The 18278-nt window shown below is 45.6% G+C and overlaps 1 protein-coding gene across 1 annotated transcript in view; it reads right to left on the reverse strand.

Annotated features, from left to right (window-relative positions):
* Positions 1–18278, reverse strand: part of EVC (Ellis van Creveld syndrome) — a 101055-nt gene that overhangs the window by 44500 nt on the left and 38277 nt on the right. Inside the window, exons 6-8 of the mRNA XM_006874140.1 lie at positions 16254–16352; positions 10386–10523; positions 406–564 (exon numbers count right to left, since the gene is read on the reverse strand). Of these exons, the coding sequence (XP_006874202.1) occupies positions 406–564; positions 10386–10523; positions 16254–16352 (396 nt within the window). The remainder of the gene's footprint in view (positions 1–405; positions 565–10385; positions 10524–16253; positions 16353–18278) is intronic.

The following is an 18278-nucleotide window of genomic DNA, read 5'->3' on the forward strand; positions in this document are numbered from 1 at the left end:
TGTGTGTCAGAGTAGAACTGTGCTCCATAGGGTTCTCAGTGGATGATGTTTCATGAATAGATCCCACATACGGTGTCCCGTGTGTGTCAGAGTAGAACTGTGCTCCACAGTGTTCTCAGTGGATGGTTTTTCATAAGTAGATCCCAGTCATGGTGCCCCGTGTGTGTTGGAGTAGAACCGCGCCCCACAGGGTTCTCAGTGTCTCCTTCTGAGACACCTCCGAGTAGACCCGAGTAGCTAGCCTTTCGGTTCTCAGCTGCGCGTGTTAATGGTGTTACTGACTGAGTGAATGGGTTGCTTGTTGTAATAGGACGGGGTTCGGCTAGCTGATCTCTGCAAACCTCTGCAAGCCTCGGGTGCCACATTTCTCACCCTAACACCCCTGTGGGCCCTTCCCGCGGTTACCAGAGCCTGCGCGTCCTGTGATTCCCGCAGCAACCCCTCCACCTGGATCATTCTTTCTGTCAGAGTCAGCATGATTTGACGGACTTTGGTGCTGGAACACTTAAGCTGGTCCCCCAGAAAGTGCTGGACATTCTCCATGTGTCTCCAGAACGCTTCCATCTGTAAAAGGAGAGAGCGTGAAGTAGAAGGGGGTGGCCGTGGGAGGGAGAAAATGTTCAGAAAAGGATGACCTGGTTTTACTAGGCCCTTGTGATTCGCTCCTCATCACAAGCGGACATTCTAAACAGTCAAGTGAGTCGGCATCTAGAGAGTTCCTTCCCCAGTCCAATGCTGGTGTCAGTGAGCTTCCAGATGGGTTTCAGCAAATGCAGGGCCCTGCTTGCTTGTAAGACAAGGAAGCCAGTATCACCCAGCTTCAACAGCTTAAAGACACAAGTACAGATCCTAATTGTTACATGGGGGACTCGGGAGATGGGACAACATCAACGTGGGGGACTCGTGAGACGGGACAGAGTCAACATGGGAGACTCGTGAGACGGGACACTGTCAACATGGGGGACTCGTGAGACGGGACAGCGTCAATGTGGGGGACTCGTGTGATGGAATGCTGTCAATGTGGGGGACTCGTGAGATGGGACAGTGTCAGCGTGGGGGGACAGTGTCAGCGTGGGGGACTCGTGAGATGGGACAGTGTCAGCGTGGGGGACTCATGAGATGGAACACTGTCAACGTGGGGGACTCGTGAGATGGGTCAGTGTCAACGTGGGGGACTCGTGTGATGGAACACTGTCAACGTGGGGGACTCGTGAGACGGGACAGTGTCAACATGGGGACTCGTGAGACGGGACAGCATCATGGGAGCATTAAAGGGGATTAAACATATTTTGAAAATAAAGGTGGCTTCAGCTACAGTCCCGGTGTGGTGCTGTGGGTTAATGTGCTATACCACAAGGTTGTTTTTAACCACAAGGTCGGCGGTTCAAGCTTACCAGTCACTCCTCAGAAACCCTATACAGGGTTGCTATGAGTCGGAACTAACTTGGTGGCACTTAACAACAGATACATTCCTGGTGTGGTGCTGTGGGATAAGTTTTGGACCGCAAGGTCGGTTTGAACCATGAGGTTGGTGGTTCGAACCCACCAGCTGCTCCTAGGAAACCCTATACAGGATGAGTTAGACCTGACTTGACTGTACTTAACAACATTAAGCCATTCAGGAGTCGTGGTGTGGCACTGTAGGATAAAGCACGGGACTGCAGGGTCACTCTGAGCCACAGGGTCAGCAGGACGAACTCAGCAGCCGCTCCTAGGAAAGCCTAGACAGAATTGCTGAGTCAGAACCAGCTCAAAGGCACTTAACAACAACAACCAATTAAACATTAGTTTTCACCCTGGAAGCATAAAAGAATATTACAGGTTTCATGAACACACTTCGCTTTGAAATGCTTTTCCTTTTTCTTGCCCTTCTTGTCGGAGGCAGAGCTGGGAACTGCTAAGTGACTTAGACCTTCAGAACTGCTAAGTGACTGAGACCTGGTTGTGTAGTGGTTAAGCGGTTGGTTGCAAACAGCAAACTCGATGATTTGAACCCACGAGCTGTTCTGCAAGAGAAAGATGAGGCTGTCTCCTTCTGTAAAGACTTACAGCCTTGAAAACCCTGTGGGGCAGTTCTACCCTGCTCTGAAACGCCGCTGTGAGCTGGAATTTGTCTTTTTTTTTTGGTGATGTGACTCTGTAATCGTTGTAGCTTCTCTGAACTGTAAGAATCATTCAGGATGCCAACAGTCAGACAGCTTCCCACTACAGTCCGTGGGCTACATGCCAGGGTTTGAGCACCACACATCTTAATTCTAGATAAAACGTGTCTTGGTGGGCATAACACAGACTAGGTCCTCGACTTCAAACCTACCCATAGGTACCTTACAAAAGGGTCTAGTGACCTGCGTCCCCACCGTCACAGCTTTGAAAACTCACGGGAGCAGTTCTGCATGAGGTTGCTATGTGTTTGGATCCACTTAACGACAGCTGGTTTGATTTAGGGACAGGCTGGGGGCAGTAAGGTAATTGCTCATAGTCCCGGAGCGAACTAACGAGAAGCAGATTTTGACGGAGGTCCACGGTGTGAGGCTGGGATTTTCTTGATGTTGGCTGTGTCCTGAAGTGAAATGGATATTTCTCGGGGCTGCACAGGGCATGGGATGGGGAGGAAGAAACCCATATGGATCTTGTTGCCATCTTGTTGGGTCGAATTCAAGGCCCCCTTACGTATCATAGAAGGAAAGGCAGCCTCATCCTACACTTCTTTCAGGATTATGGGATGTGGACGCCCAGGGTTGTGGTCACCGTGTTAACTCATCTCACGGAGGGGCTTCCTCATATCCATGGACCCTTTACTTCTACTTCACAAAACAGGACAGGCTTTTCCAGAAAACAATCTTTCCTGTTGACAGGGTCGAATTCAGCTAGCCAGAGTCTCAGCATCCCCATTTCTATGGAACAACTGGTTGTGTTGTTAATATTAGTCTTTGCTACAGCTACACTGGAAGGAGCTCTGGTAGCGTAGTGGTTACGAATCGGGCTGCGAACCTTAAGGTCAGCGGTTCGAAACTACCAGCTGCTCCGCGGGAGAAAGATGAGGCTTTCTGCTCCCGTAAAGATTTACACCCTCGGAAACCCTGTACAGGGTCGCTATGGGTCGGACCCGACTCAACGGCACTCAACAACAACAACAACAACAGCTACACTGGAGTCCTGGTGTGGTGCTATGGGTTAATGCACCAGACTGCAAAGCCATTTGAACTGCAAGGTCGGCGGTTCAAGCTCACCAGCTGCTCCTCGGAAACCCTATACAGGGTCGTTATGGGTCACAACCGACAACAACAACAAACAGCTATGGGGCCACCGCTTGTCTGTGTGTTGGCTTCCACGTTGCCGTGATGCTAGAAGCTATGCCATGGGGAATTTGAACGTAGGCAGGTCACCCGGGGTGGACAGATTTCAGCTGAGCTTCCAGACTAAGATGGACTAGGAAGAAGGAGAGACGGACTACTTCCGAATGTCTAGTCACTGAAAACCTTATGAACAGCAGTGGAACGCTGTCAGATATAGCACCAGAATATTGAAACATGATGAAGAGAACCGGAATACTGTCAGATATACTGCACTCAAAATCACAAGCGTAGCAGCAATTGTGAGGATGATGCGGGACTGCGTGGTCTTTAGTTCTGTTGTGTGTAGGGTTGCTAAGGGTCAGAACCAACTCGACAACCCCTTACAACAACAACAGCTACATAGGAGTCCTGGTGTGGCGCTGTAGGATGAAGCACTGAATTGCAAGATTGGTTTGAACCACAAGGTCAGCAGTTCAAACCCACCAGCCGCTCCTTGGCTAAGTGGCAGCATCGATGGACTCAAGCGTGGCAACAGTAGTGAGGTTGGCCCAGGATCGGGCCGTGTTTCGTTCTGCTGTGCATCAGGTCACTATGGGTCGATACTGACTCGAAGGCACCTAATAACAACAACAACGCCTAAGATATCCATATTTATGTGTTCCCTTTCATTTTTGACAACTTCCAATTTCCCCAGATTCATCCTTCGTATGTTCAATGTTCTGATTTTCAGTGAATGTGTACAGCTGTTTCTCTTCATTTTGAGTCGTGCCCCATCAGCAAATGAAGGTCCCATGGGCTTTGCTCCATTTGCGTCATCACGTCCAACTCCACTTTGAGGAGGCAGCTCTTCCCCAGTCACATTTTGAGTGTCTTCCAACCTGAGGGGCTCATTTTCAGCACTATATCTGACGGCGTTTCTCTGCTATTCATAAGGTTTTCAGTGACTAAGGACTCTGAAGTAGTTTGTAACTCCTTCTTCCTAGTCTGTCTTTGTTGGAAGGTCATCTGAAACAGCTACGTAAAATGACGCTTGTGCTTTGTAACGTCACTCACAGCAACTGTAGGACGCTGCCAGGAGAAAACCTAGCCTGCAGGGATTGGCACCTCTTTGACAGTCTGGCTTTCATGTCAGGAGCTCTCTGCAGCACTGTGGACCCCTAACCTGGCACAACTCGGCTCCTCACCTCATGCCACCTGGAGGGGACTTCCCGCCTCCCCAGAACCCCAACTCATGCTTCTCTAGCCCCTCTCCCCACAATTCTTTTTGTGAAGTGCTATTGAATTGGTCTGACTCTTAGAAACCCTGTGTAGGGTTTCTGAGGAGCGGCTGGGACTGATGAGTTTGGACTACCAACCTTGAGATTGAAACACAATTTATGGTCGAGCGCTGATCCTACTGAACCACCCCAGTACCCCACCTCCCCACAATAGGGCCCTGATTTCTAACTGTTGTAAGAGAATGCTGACTCAGCTGGGCTCTCAGCCAGGGGGGCATTCCTGTCTTCCATGAGGGGTCTGAGTTCAAGTCCTGGCAAATGTATCTCTACCAGTGGACATCAGCTAAGATGCTCAACACAATGTGCCAATAAAAACCCTGTGGAGGGGGGAAGCAAGATGGCAAAGCGAGTGGGTGTTTTCATTTACTACCCCAGCCGTTGGTACCGTGAACAACAAATCAAAACAGGCACACACTGAGGTCTTAGAACTCTGGGCGGCAGCCGAGGTGTGGGAGAGTTCGGGTGAGTACAAAGTTGGGGAATGGAGGAGCAGGGACAGCAAGGAGCTAGGAGAACCCCCGACTAATACCCGGAGCACTTGGTTGGGCAATACGACCAACAGGGGATTAACCTGAGGAAGCTGTGACCCCCATATTCTAAGGCGGCACAGATTGGCCAGGGGAGTCTGTGGGTCATGCAATTGGGAGGGGGCAAAGGAGAAGAGTCCTAGTGTGGCACTGTGGGTTAATGTGCCAGACTGCAAAGCCGTTTGAACTGCAAGGTTGGCAGTTCAAGCTCACCAGCAGCTCCTCAGAAACCCTATACAAGGTCGCTATGGGTCGGAATAGACTTGACGGCACTTCACAACAACAACAACAAAGGGAGAGCATGGTGTATGTGGGAGAGCCGTGGAGTCTCGCTGAGGCCCCAGATGGAGGGACACTAGGACCAGGAAGCACTTCAAGGGCAGTGGGGTGAGGGGGATACTTCAGACAGACAGCACAGAGGGAAATGTGGGTCCCTGCACACAGTGACACTGGAGGGAAGCCTAAGCAAGGGCACCTGTGAAGGAAAGTCACCTTCACCATGGACACGCCAAGCCCCACCGCTTACATCACTGTCTGCCACCCGCTAAGCACACTTCCAGTGGCGTCAGTGAATGAATTGCAGAGATCAAGCTCCGGAAACTGAATACAGAAAACCCTCAGTGTTAGAGTGCCCTCTAGTGGTGCTCACGAGGCAAACCAAGCCCGCTGCTGCTCTGTCAAGTCTGAGGCTTGTTAATTACAGTCCAGTTGGTTTCCATTCATAGCCACCCTGTGCAGGGTTTCCAACGTAAGTCTGAACCGCCAACCTTGTAGTTTAAAACAATCTAGTAGTCCTGTGCTTATCCGCTTATCCTACAGCCACACCAGGGCTCCTTGTGAGTCCTAGAGACCCTGTGTGTGGTGGGTGTAGGAAGTGGGGTGGGGGGGTTGTTAGTGATGGTGGAGTGGCTGGTGGGGGCGGGCTGCTGATAGTCCAGTTGGGAGCCAGGCATTTGGTCGCTGTGCCAACAGGGCACCTGATCGGAAAAACTTCCCAGGAAAATCTGAAAACAGGATTGACATTTAAAAAGAAGTAAAGAAAGGAAAGTAAAATGGTATCAAAATGGCCCAGATTCAATAAAAAACAGTAAAACACATAAAATCAGAAGAGAAGAAGCACCATCAAAATCAAAACATGAAGCAGAAGAAATTTCTCCTATGGAGATCACACTAATGGAAAATAAATGGAAAAATTTCAGACTGCTTTCTACTCCCGTAAAGATTTACACCCTAGGAAACCATGTACAGGGTCGCTATGGGTCGGAACCGACTCGACGGCACATAACAACAACAACAACAACAATCACATTTGGTAGCGTAGTGGTTACGAATCAGGCTGCAAACCGCAAGGTCAGCAGTTGGAAACTACCAGCTGTTCTGTGGGAGAAAGATGAGGCTTTCTTCTCCCGTAAAGATTTACAGCCTCGGAAACCCTATACAGGGTCGCTGTGAGTTGGAACCGACTCCAAGGCACACAACAACAACAACAATCATGTTTAGGGAGTCCTAGTGTGGCGCTGCAAAGGAGCTCTGGTAGCGTAGTGGTTACGAATCGGGCTGCGAACCTTAAGGTCAGCGGTTCGAAACTACCAGCTGCACCGCGGGAGAAAGATGAGGCTTTCTACTCCCGTAAAGATTTACACTCTCGGAAACCCTATACAGGGTCGCTATGGGTCGGAAACGACTCGATGGCACATAACAACAACAACAACAACAACAGTGTGGAGCTGCAGGTTAATGCACCAGACTGCAAAGCCAGTTGAACTGCAAGGTCGGCAGTTCAAGCTTACCACCTGCTCCTCGGAAACCCTATACAGATTCGCTATGGGCCAGAACCGAATCGACAGCACTTAACAACAACAACAATCATGTTTAAGAGTCCTGATGTGGCGCTGTGGGTTAATATACTGGACTGCAAAGTCAGTTTGAACCGCAAAGTCAGCGGTTCAAGTTCACTAACCGCTCTTAGGAAACCCTATACAGAGTGGCTATGGGTCAGAACTGACTCAATGGCACATAACAACAACAACAAACATGTTTAAAGAAGGCAAGAGGCACAAAGAAATGGAAACTAGTGAAGAATGAGAAAACAAGTGGAGGTACAAAACAAGAGAATCGGAAAAAACCTTGAAAATATTTAAAATACACCAAGAGAATTACTGGAAGTGAAGGATAAAGTAACTGAACTAGCAAAAGGCAAGATAAACATCCAACAACAGACAGAAAATAGAATAAATGACCTAGAGGAAAAAGCAAATGAACACACGAAGTGTCAAAAGAAAAGAACTAGGAGAGTGATCCCAAATAGAAATATGGGGTTCACTTGAGAAATTGAACATTATCAGAGATGTAATCACCCAGACCTGAAAATAAACCCTGCAAACACAGGAAGCTACACACATCCAGCTGAGTTATGGTAAACCAGTACAGTGGCCAATAGCAATGGGCTCAAACAGAGCAATGATTACAAGGTTGGCGCAGGACTGGGCAAGGTTTGGTTCTGTTACACATAAATGCTATGTTGTGCTGTGAGCTGGTACCAACCCACTCGATGGCACCTAACAACAAGACACAACTGCCACTCCGAAGAGACACAAAAGATCATCTCTGTGACAAATTCCAATAAAATTATTGAAAGCCAAAGACAAGAGAGAATTCTGCCAAGTTGTAAGAGAAAAATGCAATCTAATATATGAAGGGTCTTTTATAAGACTCAGTCAGATTTTTCTCCCAGAAATTCTAGAGACCATAAAACTTCCTCCTTCAGAATCACTGGGTCTTGATCATATGCTACCTCTTGAAATGGATGAACATCAACCATGTCTTTCTGGTACAGTGACTCTGCGTATTCCTGCCATCTTCTTTTGATGCTTTCTGTATCATTCAATATTTTGTCCATAGGAAAAATTTGGAAGTATTTCAAGTTAAGGTTTGAATGTTTCCTTCATTTCTTTCGAGAAATGCTGAGCATGTTTTCCCCCTAACCAGAAAGTAGACCCATATTAAGTGGGTGAAGGGAGGGGCACTATACAATCAGGGGGGAGGGGTTCAGTACAAAATGAGGAAACCCAAGGGAGACAGTAAGAGAACAAGAATTTAAAGGTGACAATGATAACAATTATTAAACACCCACCCCGCAGAAATAAGAAAGTAAAAATCTGTTATTTGGGCTAGTTTTCAAAACACAACTATTATTACTAAGTACCGTCAAATCGGTTCCAACTCAGAGCGACCCTGAATACCGTTTCCGAGGAGAGATTGGTGGGTTTGAACCGCTGACCTGTGGTTAGCAGTCCAGTGCTTATCCTACAGAGCCACACCAGGAGTTCAAAATAAGATTGTTGGTAAATGCCATCGAGTCAGGTCCGACTCATAGCGACCCTGTATAGGGTTTCTGAGCAGTTTGAACTACTGATCTTGTGATTTGAACCGACCGTGTGGTCCAGGGCTGATCCTGCAGAACCACACCAGGACTCCAAAATGTGATTACAAAGTGAGAAATCATACCATCTACTTCCCACAGAAACGAAAGACCAAGAATCCAACAGCTGATGGATGTGTACACATCTGAGCGTGGTACTGCTGTTGTGTTTTCTGGGTGCACGGGCCTCCGTTTCCCATGAAGGAGGAAATAACTTGGGATCAATAATAAACATGATCTTTGACTCATTCAGACAACTGGTCCCTTTAAATCAGACACTGGACCGACCAAGCTAGCTCTGCCTCAAGCCTTCAGAAACTCCTCCTGCCCTCCGGCTTAAAGTACATGGATCTCAGGTTACCACGGAAATCCTCCGCCCACAACTCTCCGGCTTTCTTTTACTGCAACAACAGACTCAAACTTACCCAGGATTCTGAGGATGGCACGAGACCGGCTGACATTTCCTCCTATTATATTTAAGGTGGCCATGAGTGGGGCCAAACAAACAGTAACCTGCTGCCCAGCCCTCCGGGCTTCCATCTCTGCCCACCCACTGACCAACCCCCAGGCCAACTAGTGTGTGAACGGTCCTTACTTCTAATACATTTCTGTTGTTAGGTGTCAGTTCTGACTTAGGCTGTCGTTGTGAACTGCCGTTGAGTCGATGCTGACCCATAACGACCCTATATAGGGTTTCTAAAGAGCCGCTGGTGAGCTTGAACCACCGACCTTGCAGTATGAATGACTTTGCGGTCTGACGCATTAGCCCACAGAGTCACACCAGGACCCCTCATAGTGACCTTACTTATTATGCAAAACAGAACAAAACCCTGCCTGGTCCTGTACCAACCTCACAATTGTTGTTACACTCGCTGCAGACACTGTATCTCCCTGGGGGTCTTCCTCTTTTTCTCTGACCCTCCACCTGACCAAACATGATATCTGTCTCCAGGGACTAGCCCCTCCTGACACTATGTCTGAAGTATGAGAGATGAAGTTTGGCCATCCTGGCATCCAAGGAGCATTCACGCTGTTTTTCTTCCAACACAGCTCTGTTTATTCTTCTTAAGTCCACGGTACTTTTAGTCCCGGGCCAAAACGAACTCTACCTTGCCTTGTGCCTCAGCCTTCCACCTTGCTTACAGATGATTTTCTTATTGCTGGTCTACCTCACACCCTCACGTGGCACTGTAGGATAAGCACTGGATTGCAAGGCTGGTTGATGGTTCAAACTCACCAGCTGCTCCACGGAAACCCTACACAGGGTAGCTATGAGTTGGAACTGACTAGACGGCACTTACCAACAACAATCCCCACACTCTGGCTGTGAACACGTTTTTGGCAGGGCCAGACCCAAGCTCATTTTGAATCGCCAGAGAAAGATTTTGAATCACCTGAGAAAGAGGGGGCGCTAAGAAAATGCTTTGAGATAAATATAATCAGAACAGACAGGGACTGGCTGGAGGTGGCGGAACTCCCAAGAGTGAAAGAGATATTTTTGGGAAAACCATCGTCTTCAGAATTTAAAACAGGCTTCTATGAGTGATGGCCAGCATTTGAAAGACGTGAGCAGCTAGAATCCTCTGTACCCCAAGGGCAGCAATGACACAGAGGGTGAGAGCCAGGTTTGAATAATAAAAAGATCAATTAAGAATTTAAACGAAGAGAATTCATTAAAGAGCTCCCTGTGTAAATCTTTGCTTTTTAATTACATCTTCTCTATGTCTTCACTTCAGAACCTAGTTTCCTGTCTCCAGGGCAGAACACGACAGGGAATTCAAGTGTTAACCATACTTCCACGTATCACCGCTTTAATCTAACCAATTTGACCGCTCCAGAAACGGAACGAAAACCCATCACGTACATTATCTATCAGCTGCTCAGAGTACTCTCTCTCCTTCCTCTCCACATCGGCCTGGGAGATGTATTCGGAGTCACCGACACCCAACATTTCCGTGTTTGACAATTTGGTCTGGAGTTTCTTTTCTAATTCTTCCAAATCCTGAGAAAAAAAAAAAAAGAAAACAAGTCTGTAAGTAGATTTGGATGCAGGGACAGCAAGGTGGGTTTGAACAGCAAGGTTGGTAGTTCAAATTCAACCTGATTCAGAAATGACCTGATGGCACTTAATAACAACAACCATACCGTCATATATGGAGTCCTGGTGTGGCATTGTAGGAGAATGCACTGGGCCTCAAGGTCGATATGAATGCACTGGACCTCAAGGTCGATATGAATGCACTGGACCTCAAGATCCACAGTTCATGCTCATCAGATCTCCTGTGAAAACCTACACAGGGTCGCTATATGTCAGGACCAACTCAATGGTACTTAACAACACAACAACGGAGAATGGCACACATGTATGGATAGGTGTATCTGATGTTAAGTGCCGTCGCATCGGTTCTCATTCACAGTGACCCTGTTTAGGGTTTCCTAGGAGCTGCTGGTAGGTTTGAACTGTCAACCCCATAGCTAGCAGTCCAGTGCTGATCCTACACGTCTGTGTGTACTGCACATATATCCTGTATGTAACAAACCCCACAGGGGACTCAATTACGGAAGCTTCACAGATAACCAAACACCTCACAGGACTGGCCTACTGGGTTTCAAAGGCTTGGACCCACTCTTCTGGGAAAAGCTTACTCAACTGACATAACGTAGTTCACAAAGATAACGTTCTACATCTTAGTTCGGTGAACAGCATCTGGGGCTTTGAAAGTCTGGGAGCGGCCACCAAAGAGACAATTACCGGAGTGAAAGAGAATGAAGGAAATCAAAGGGTTACAGTAAAAAAGTTCTACGGGGCCAGCAGGCCACAGAAACCACACCTGTTATAGTCCAAGAGCAGAAGAACTAGATGGTGCCCACCTACCACTACCAACTACTCTGACTAGGGGCACAAAACAAGACCCTGTCAATGCTCTCCCCTCTGTACACAGAGTAGATAGGGATGGGCTACTTAGACATTGGCTACCTAAAATGAGGGGGCAATAAAGGCACGAAGGGACTGGCTTACAAGGTTTCAGGAGGGAGTTTAATTCAAGAGTGTGTAGGGGAAGGTAGAGTCCCCACTGAATAGTTTTCATCTTGTCTAGATGGGTCTGGTGAAAGGAGATGGGGATAAGATTCTTATGATTCAATAGTGAGTAATTGTTATCATGACTAATTGTGACTGTCACAATTGTAAAGATAGAAGTTTTATAACAAAAATGGGAGAGTAGTTAATTTTACAGTCCAGGAATAGAGGACCCTAAGACCATCAAAGGAGAAGAGCACAAGCAGAATGCGAGACCCTAGCCAGAGAAGCAGCGACACCAGAGATGGAGGCAGAGATGGGGACATGGAGAGAGGGAGCAGCTGAGGACTCTAGATTCATGGGAAGAGAGGCTGGTAGCCAGGAGACAGACTTGCAGAATGTGCCCTTTGGTGGTGTAAATTATTATATATGACTGTGTTTCTGTGTACATCCCTCCCCTTCAAAAAACAAAAAACCCAGAGGGAATAGAAGGAAATACTGTTGAATGATGGATGATGCATGGAGGAGATTGTAATTAATCATTGCAATGAAACAATGAGTGTGAAACCGATGTTCTCACATTCAAAATTTAAAGAACAAAAAAAGAAGGTCCAGGACAGAATGGAAGGAAAACATGGAATAAAACTTGAATTTCGACTAAAGGTCAGACTTACAGAAGCCCCCAAACTATCATACACCCCTACTGTCATCGAGTCGATTGTGACTCCGGTATGTAGGGTTTCCCCTGCTGCGTTTCTTTGTGGGAGCAGAAAGCCTCCACTTTCTTCTAAAAATCAGCTAAAATAACTAACCTTACAGTTATCAGCCCAAGTCGTAACCCATCAAAGTACCAGGGATCACTTTAAGATCTCCTTTAATCATGGAACTGAAGCTATTTCTTCAAATCACTTTTCATCTAAATGATAGACTGGCTTCTAAAATAAACAAGATCGCCCATGAGTAATGTACGCCCTTGAACAATGAATTATATGAAACCCAAAGGTCAGTATTTACCCAGAAACAAAGACAAGAAGGCAAGGAGAGGAAGGGAAGCTAGAGTAATGGAAACAGAACAAACAGAATGGAAATAATGAGAATTGAAACCAATGTTCTGGAACCATGTTATTAAAAATCATGAAAGGGGAACCTAATTTGCTGTGCCAATTTATAAAATGAAATAATATTTTTAAAATCCAAGAAAGTAGACAAAATAATCCAATGTGTCTTAAATTCCAGTTAGTTGTTGGCGTTGTTAAGTGCCGTCGAGTCGGTTCTGACACATAGCGACCCTGTATGGGTTTTCCAAGGAGTGGCTGGTGAGCTTGAACCTCCGACCTTGCAGTTCAAACTGACTTTACAGTCTAGCGATAACCTACAGTGCCACACCAGGACTCCAATCCCAGTTAGAGGCTTCTGTTTTTTTCTAAGATATCACACAAACCACCACTTGTCTTTCAGTGTGTCATACTGTGGTGACTTGTGTGTGGCTGTGATTCTGGAAGCAGTGCCACAGGGATTGTATACCCCAGCAGGGTCATCCACGGTGGACAGGTTTCAGATGAGCTTCCAGACAAAGACAGATTAAGAAGAAGGAGAAACAGACTACATCCAGATATTTACTTGTTGAACCTTATGAACGGCAGTGGAACACTGTTGAATACTGAAACATGATGAAGGCATGTGGAAGGCAGTTCTGCTTACCCCAGAGCTCAGTTCATTGGTACATAACTAACACAGGTGTGGGGCCAGGTTCATAAGCAAAGATCAAAACTGTGCCTGAGTATCTAAGCAGAGGCCTCGTGTAACTGGAGAATATTGAAAGGACCACGGACTGCCAGAAGAACAAACCGATCTGTGTTGGAAGAAGTGTAGTCAGAATGCTCCTTAGAAGCCAGGATGGCCAGACTTTGCGTCTCATACTTCGTACACATTAGCAGGAGAAGGACATCATGCTTGGTAAAGTGGAGGGTCAGTGAAAAAGAGGAAGACCCCTAATGAGATGGATTGGCACAGTGGCAGCAGTAATGAGCCCGAGTGCAACAAGGATGGTGAGGTTGGCCCAGGACTGGGCAGTGTTTCGTTCTATTGTACATAAGGTTGCTATGAGTCAGTACTGACTCGACGGCACCTACCAACAACACCTCCTCAAGAATGAAATCAGAGTTCATTTTCAGAAGAGGAACCCCCTGTGTGGGAAGCTGAGATGTCCAAAGCCCCCCAGATACGGAGCGGCAGTGCTCAGCTAGTCATTTGGGTCTATCTAGACATTGCATTCTCTTCCAATCGCACACAACAAGCTACCATTCTCTGAAGAGTAGGGGCCACTTCTGAGCACTTGTTATGTTTGGAGCTGTAAGTCTTCGAGTCCTTGAGAAATGGAAGCAGGCATTTAAAGCACTTGGCTAGACTGTTACTCTTTTACTTTCTGTTGAGGTAGTCCCCTGTGCACATGGAGATTGGACTCTTGTGCTCCACAGGATTTTCATTGGGTGATATTTTGGAAGCTGACTGCCAGGTCTTTCTTCCTCCCAGTTTGTCTTAGTCTGAAAGCTCTGCTGAATCCTGTTCAACACCACAGCCGCACACACACCTCCACAGACAGACGAGGGGCAGCTGCTCTTGAAGTGCACTAAACTGAACCCCAGTCTCTCGCATGGAAGGTGAGGATTCTACCACAGAACCAACGCAGCTGTCCTTAGTCTGATGGAATGTGGTCAGTACTCATTATGAAGATGCTTGCCAAGGTCACACAGCTCTGGCAGTGGTAGAGGTAGGTTCTTACTCTTTTCATTATGACGTAAGGCATGCTTTCATTATTACTGGCATAATTTTGAAAATCAGTATTGTATTTTACAATTGGAAATTCATTTAAACTCAATGAGCCTTAGATTACTCAACTGGCAAATAAAAACAGCAATTCCCACTCACAGGGGTGTCATGAACGGTACACGTAACAACGCATGTGAGTCATTGAGTGCATGTCTTGATGATGTCATGGTAGTGGTGACTGTGATGAGAAGGGCAATGATAAAGACACAACAAAGCATCACTCCCCTGTGACCCTGCGAGGCAGCGGTTACCCTTCCCCATGGAAGTCAGAGGACTATAGGAGAAACATTCCCTCCCAGCTCCCCAAACTTCAGGGTGGTGCTAATGAGGAAGAGAATGAGGACTGTGAAGATGATGGTGGTGAAGATAGAATTAAGGATGAAAAGGATAGTACTGATGGTGGTGATAAAGATGATGGTGGGGGTGATGTTAACGAGGATGATGGTGGTGATGTTAATGAGGATGATGGTGGTATTGATGATGAGGATGATGGTGGTGGTGATGATGGTGATGATGATGAATGTGATGATGATGATGATGGTGATGATGATGATGATGGTGATGATGATGAATGTGATGATGATGATGATGGTGATGATGGTGATGATGATGATGATGGTGATGATGGTGATGATGATGATGATGGTGATGATGATGAATGTGATGATGATGATGATGGTGATGATGGTGATGAATGTGATGATGATGATGGTGGTGGTGATGATGATGTGAAGATGATGGTGGTGGTGATGATGGTAATGGTGGTGGTGATGATGGTGATGGTGGTATTAATGATGATGATGATGATGGTGATGATGATGATGGTGATGATAGTGATGATGATGGTGCTGATGATGATGGTAATGATGAATGTGATGATAGTGATGATGATGGTGCTGCTGCTGATGGTGATGATGATGAATGTGATGATGATGATGGTGATGATGGTGGTGGTGACGATGATGTGAAGATGATGGTGGTGGTGATGATGGTAATGGTGGTGGTGATGATGTTGATGGGGATGATGGTGATGGTGGTATTAATGATGATGATAGTGGTGGCAGTGATGATGATGATGGTGGTGATGATGATGATGGTGGTGGCAGTGATGATGATGATGGTGGTGATGATGATGATGGTGGTGGAGGCATGAAGATGATGATGAAGATGATGGTGGTGGTAAGGAGGATGGGTCAGCTATCATGTTCTGGGGCCTAACAATGACTTTCTAGATGCTTCACACACATTTTGTTTTTTCCTTTGCCAACTCAGCAGGGCAGGATTACAGCCCCCATTTCACACAGGAAGAAACTCGGATTCTAAGAATTTGCAAGAGACAGAACCAGGAGACCAACTCCTACCAGCCTGACCCCAAGTCCTGACTCTTCTTGCTGCTGAAAATGAAACAATATAAACTTTTAATAAGAGACTTATACACACAAATGGGAATCAAAGGACTGTATATAGTAATAAGCAACAAATTATGGGGAGGGTTTCACAAAGTTCATGGAAAATGACATAGAAAGATAACAGAGATTTCCCAAGTGCTTTTTGAAGCCCCCTGGTATGTATGTAAGAATACCTGCATGGGGTAACGGTGAAGCTACCATGACGGTGGTTTGTATTTCAGTGGCTGATATGGTCGATAGTCTCCCCTTTCTCTCTGCTTTCACCATTTTCCAAATTTTAATGACAGACATTATTATTTTTATTTTTTGCACACATATTTTACATTTCACTGTACAGCGTTAAAAGTGTATATTGTAATAAATTAGTTTTATACACAAGAGCAAAAATATATTCCAGGTCATAACATACGTTTAATATATTGCAATATAATATTTTCTGAAGTCGCCTTGAAATAGAAGCTGAAGACTGACTTACATTTGCTTGTTTTGAAAGAAGCTTCTGATATAACTCATCATCAGACTTCTTCTTCGGGAGAAGGCTCACGAGGCTCGTGTTTAGAATCTGAATAAACATCTATTGTCAAAAAAACAAAAAAAGACATGAGGAAGGTTTTTACAATCGTTTTAAAAATGAGATCTCACTCCCCTTTGATCTCTAGGCCCCTCCCATCTACTATCTCTCTGGATCTACCACTTAACTATGATCTATCTATATATATATCCACCTAAGGAGCTCTGGTAGCATAGTGGTTACGAATTGGGCTGCGAACCTCACGGTCAGCAGTTCGAAACTACCAGCTGTTCTGCGGGAGAAAGATGAGGCTTTCTGCTCCCATAAAGATTTACAGCTTCGGAAACCCTGTCTAGGGTCACTATGAGTCGGAACCGACTCGATGGCACACAACAATATATCCACTTACCGGTCTACTTACCTACCTACACACAAATCTTTTTACTATAGCAAAAGACCTCAGATCATGCTACAATGACCTATCCTGGATTGCATTTTCATGAGCTTTCTTAGAATGCTTTATTTCTTCTTTATCCACCCACTCAAAAAATATTAGGAGCCTAGTCCGCAAGGTTGGTGGTTCAAACTCACAAGCTGCTCCTCAAAAACCCTATAAGGGGTTGCTATGAGTTGGAACCAACTCGATGGCACTTGGCAACCACATCTCTGGTCAGGGTAAGGACTAGACTGCTATAACCCCAAATCTGGAAGTTCAAACCCATCAGCTGCTCCCTCATAACCCTTATACAGGGTGGCTATGAAATGGAACCAACTAGGAAGAAGGAGAGATGGATTTCAGAAAGTCACGAAAACCTCATGAAAAGAAGTAGAAAAATGTCAGCATCCGAACATGATGAAGAACACCACAACATTGTCAGCTATAGTGCCAGAAAATGAGCCACTCAGATTGGAAGGCACTCAAAATGTGACTGGGGAAGAGCTGCCTCCTCAAAGTAGAGTTGACCGTGATGATGCGAATGGAGTAAAGCCTGTGGGACCTTCATTTGCTGATGGGGCACAACTCAAAATGAACAGCTATAAACATCTACTGATTATCAGAACATGTATCTATGAAGTATGACTCTAGGAAAACTGGAAATTGTTAAAAATTAAATGGAATGCATAAATATCGATAACCTAGGCATTAGTGAGCTGAAATGAACTGGTATTGGCCATTTAAAATCAAACAATCACATGGTTTACTATGCTAGGAATGACAGATAGAAGAGGAATGGTGTTGCATTCATTATCAAAAAGAACATATCCAGATCAGTCTTGAAGCACAACATTGTCTGTGATAGGATAATATCCATACGCCTACAAGGAAGACCAGTTAATATCACTATTATTCAAATTTATGTACCAACCACTAAAGCCAGTGAGGCTGAAACAGAAGAATTCTACCAACTTCTTCAATCTGGAATTGATCAAACATGCAATCAAGATGTATTGATAATTACCGGCAATTGGAATGCAAAGGTTGGAAACAAAGAGGAAGGATTAGTAGTTGGAAAATACGGCTTTGGTGACAGAAATGATGCTGGAGAACACGACAGAATTTTGCATGACCAATGACTTCTTCATAGCAAATACCTTCTTTAGACAGTATAAGAGATGACTATACACATGGACCTCACCAGATGGAATACACAGAAATCAAATTGACTACATCTGTGGAAAGAGACAGTGGAAAAGCTCCATATCATCAACCAAAACAAGGCCAGGGGCAGACTGTAGAACAGACCATCAATTGCTCATATGTAAGTTGAGGCTGAAGGTGAAGAAAATTAAAACAAGTCCACAAGAGCCAAAATATGACCTTGAACATATTCCACATGAATTCAGAGACTATTTCAATAACAGATGTGATGAATTAGACATTAAAGACCAAAGACCAGAAGAATTGTGGGATGACATCAAGAACATCAGACAGGAAGAAAGCAAAAGGTCATTAAGAAGACAAGAAAGAAGGAAAAGATCAAAATGGAT

Source organism: Chrysochloris asiatica, unplaced genomic scaffold, assembly GCF_000296735.1.
Source record: "Chrysochloris asiatica unplaced genomic scaffold, ChrAsi1.0 scaffold00262, whole genome shotgun sequence".
NCBI lineage: Eukaryota > Metazoa > Chordata > Mammalia > Afrosoricida > Chrysochloridae > Chrysochloris > Chrysochloris asiatica.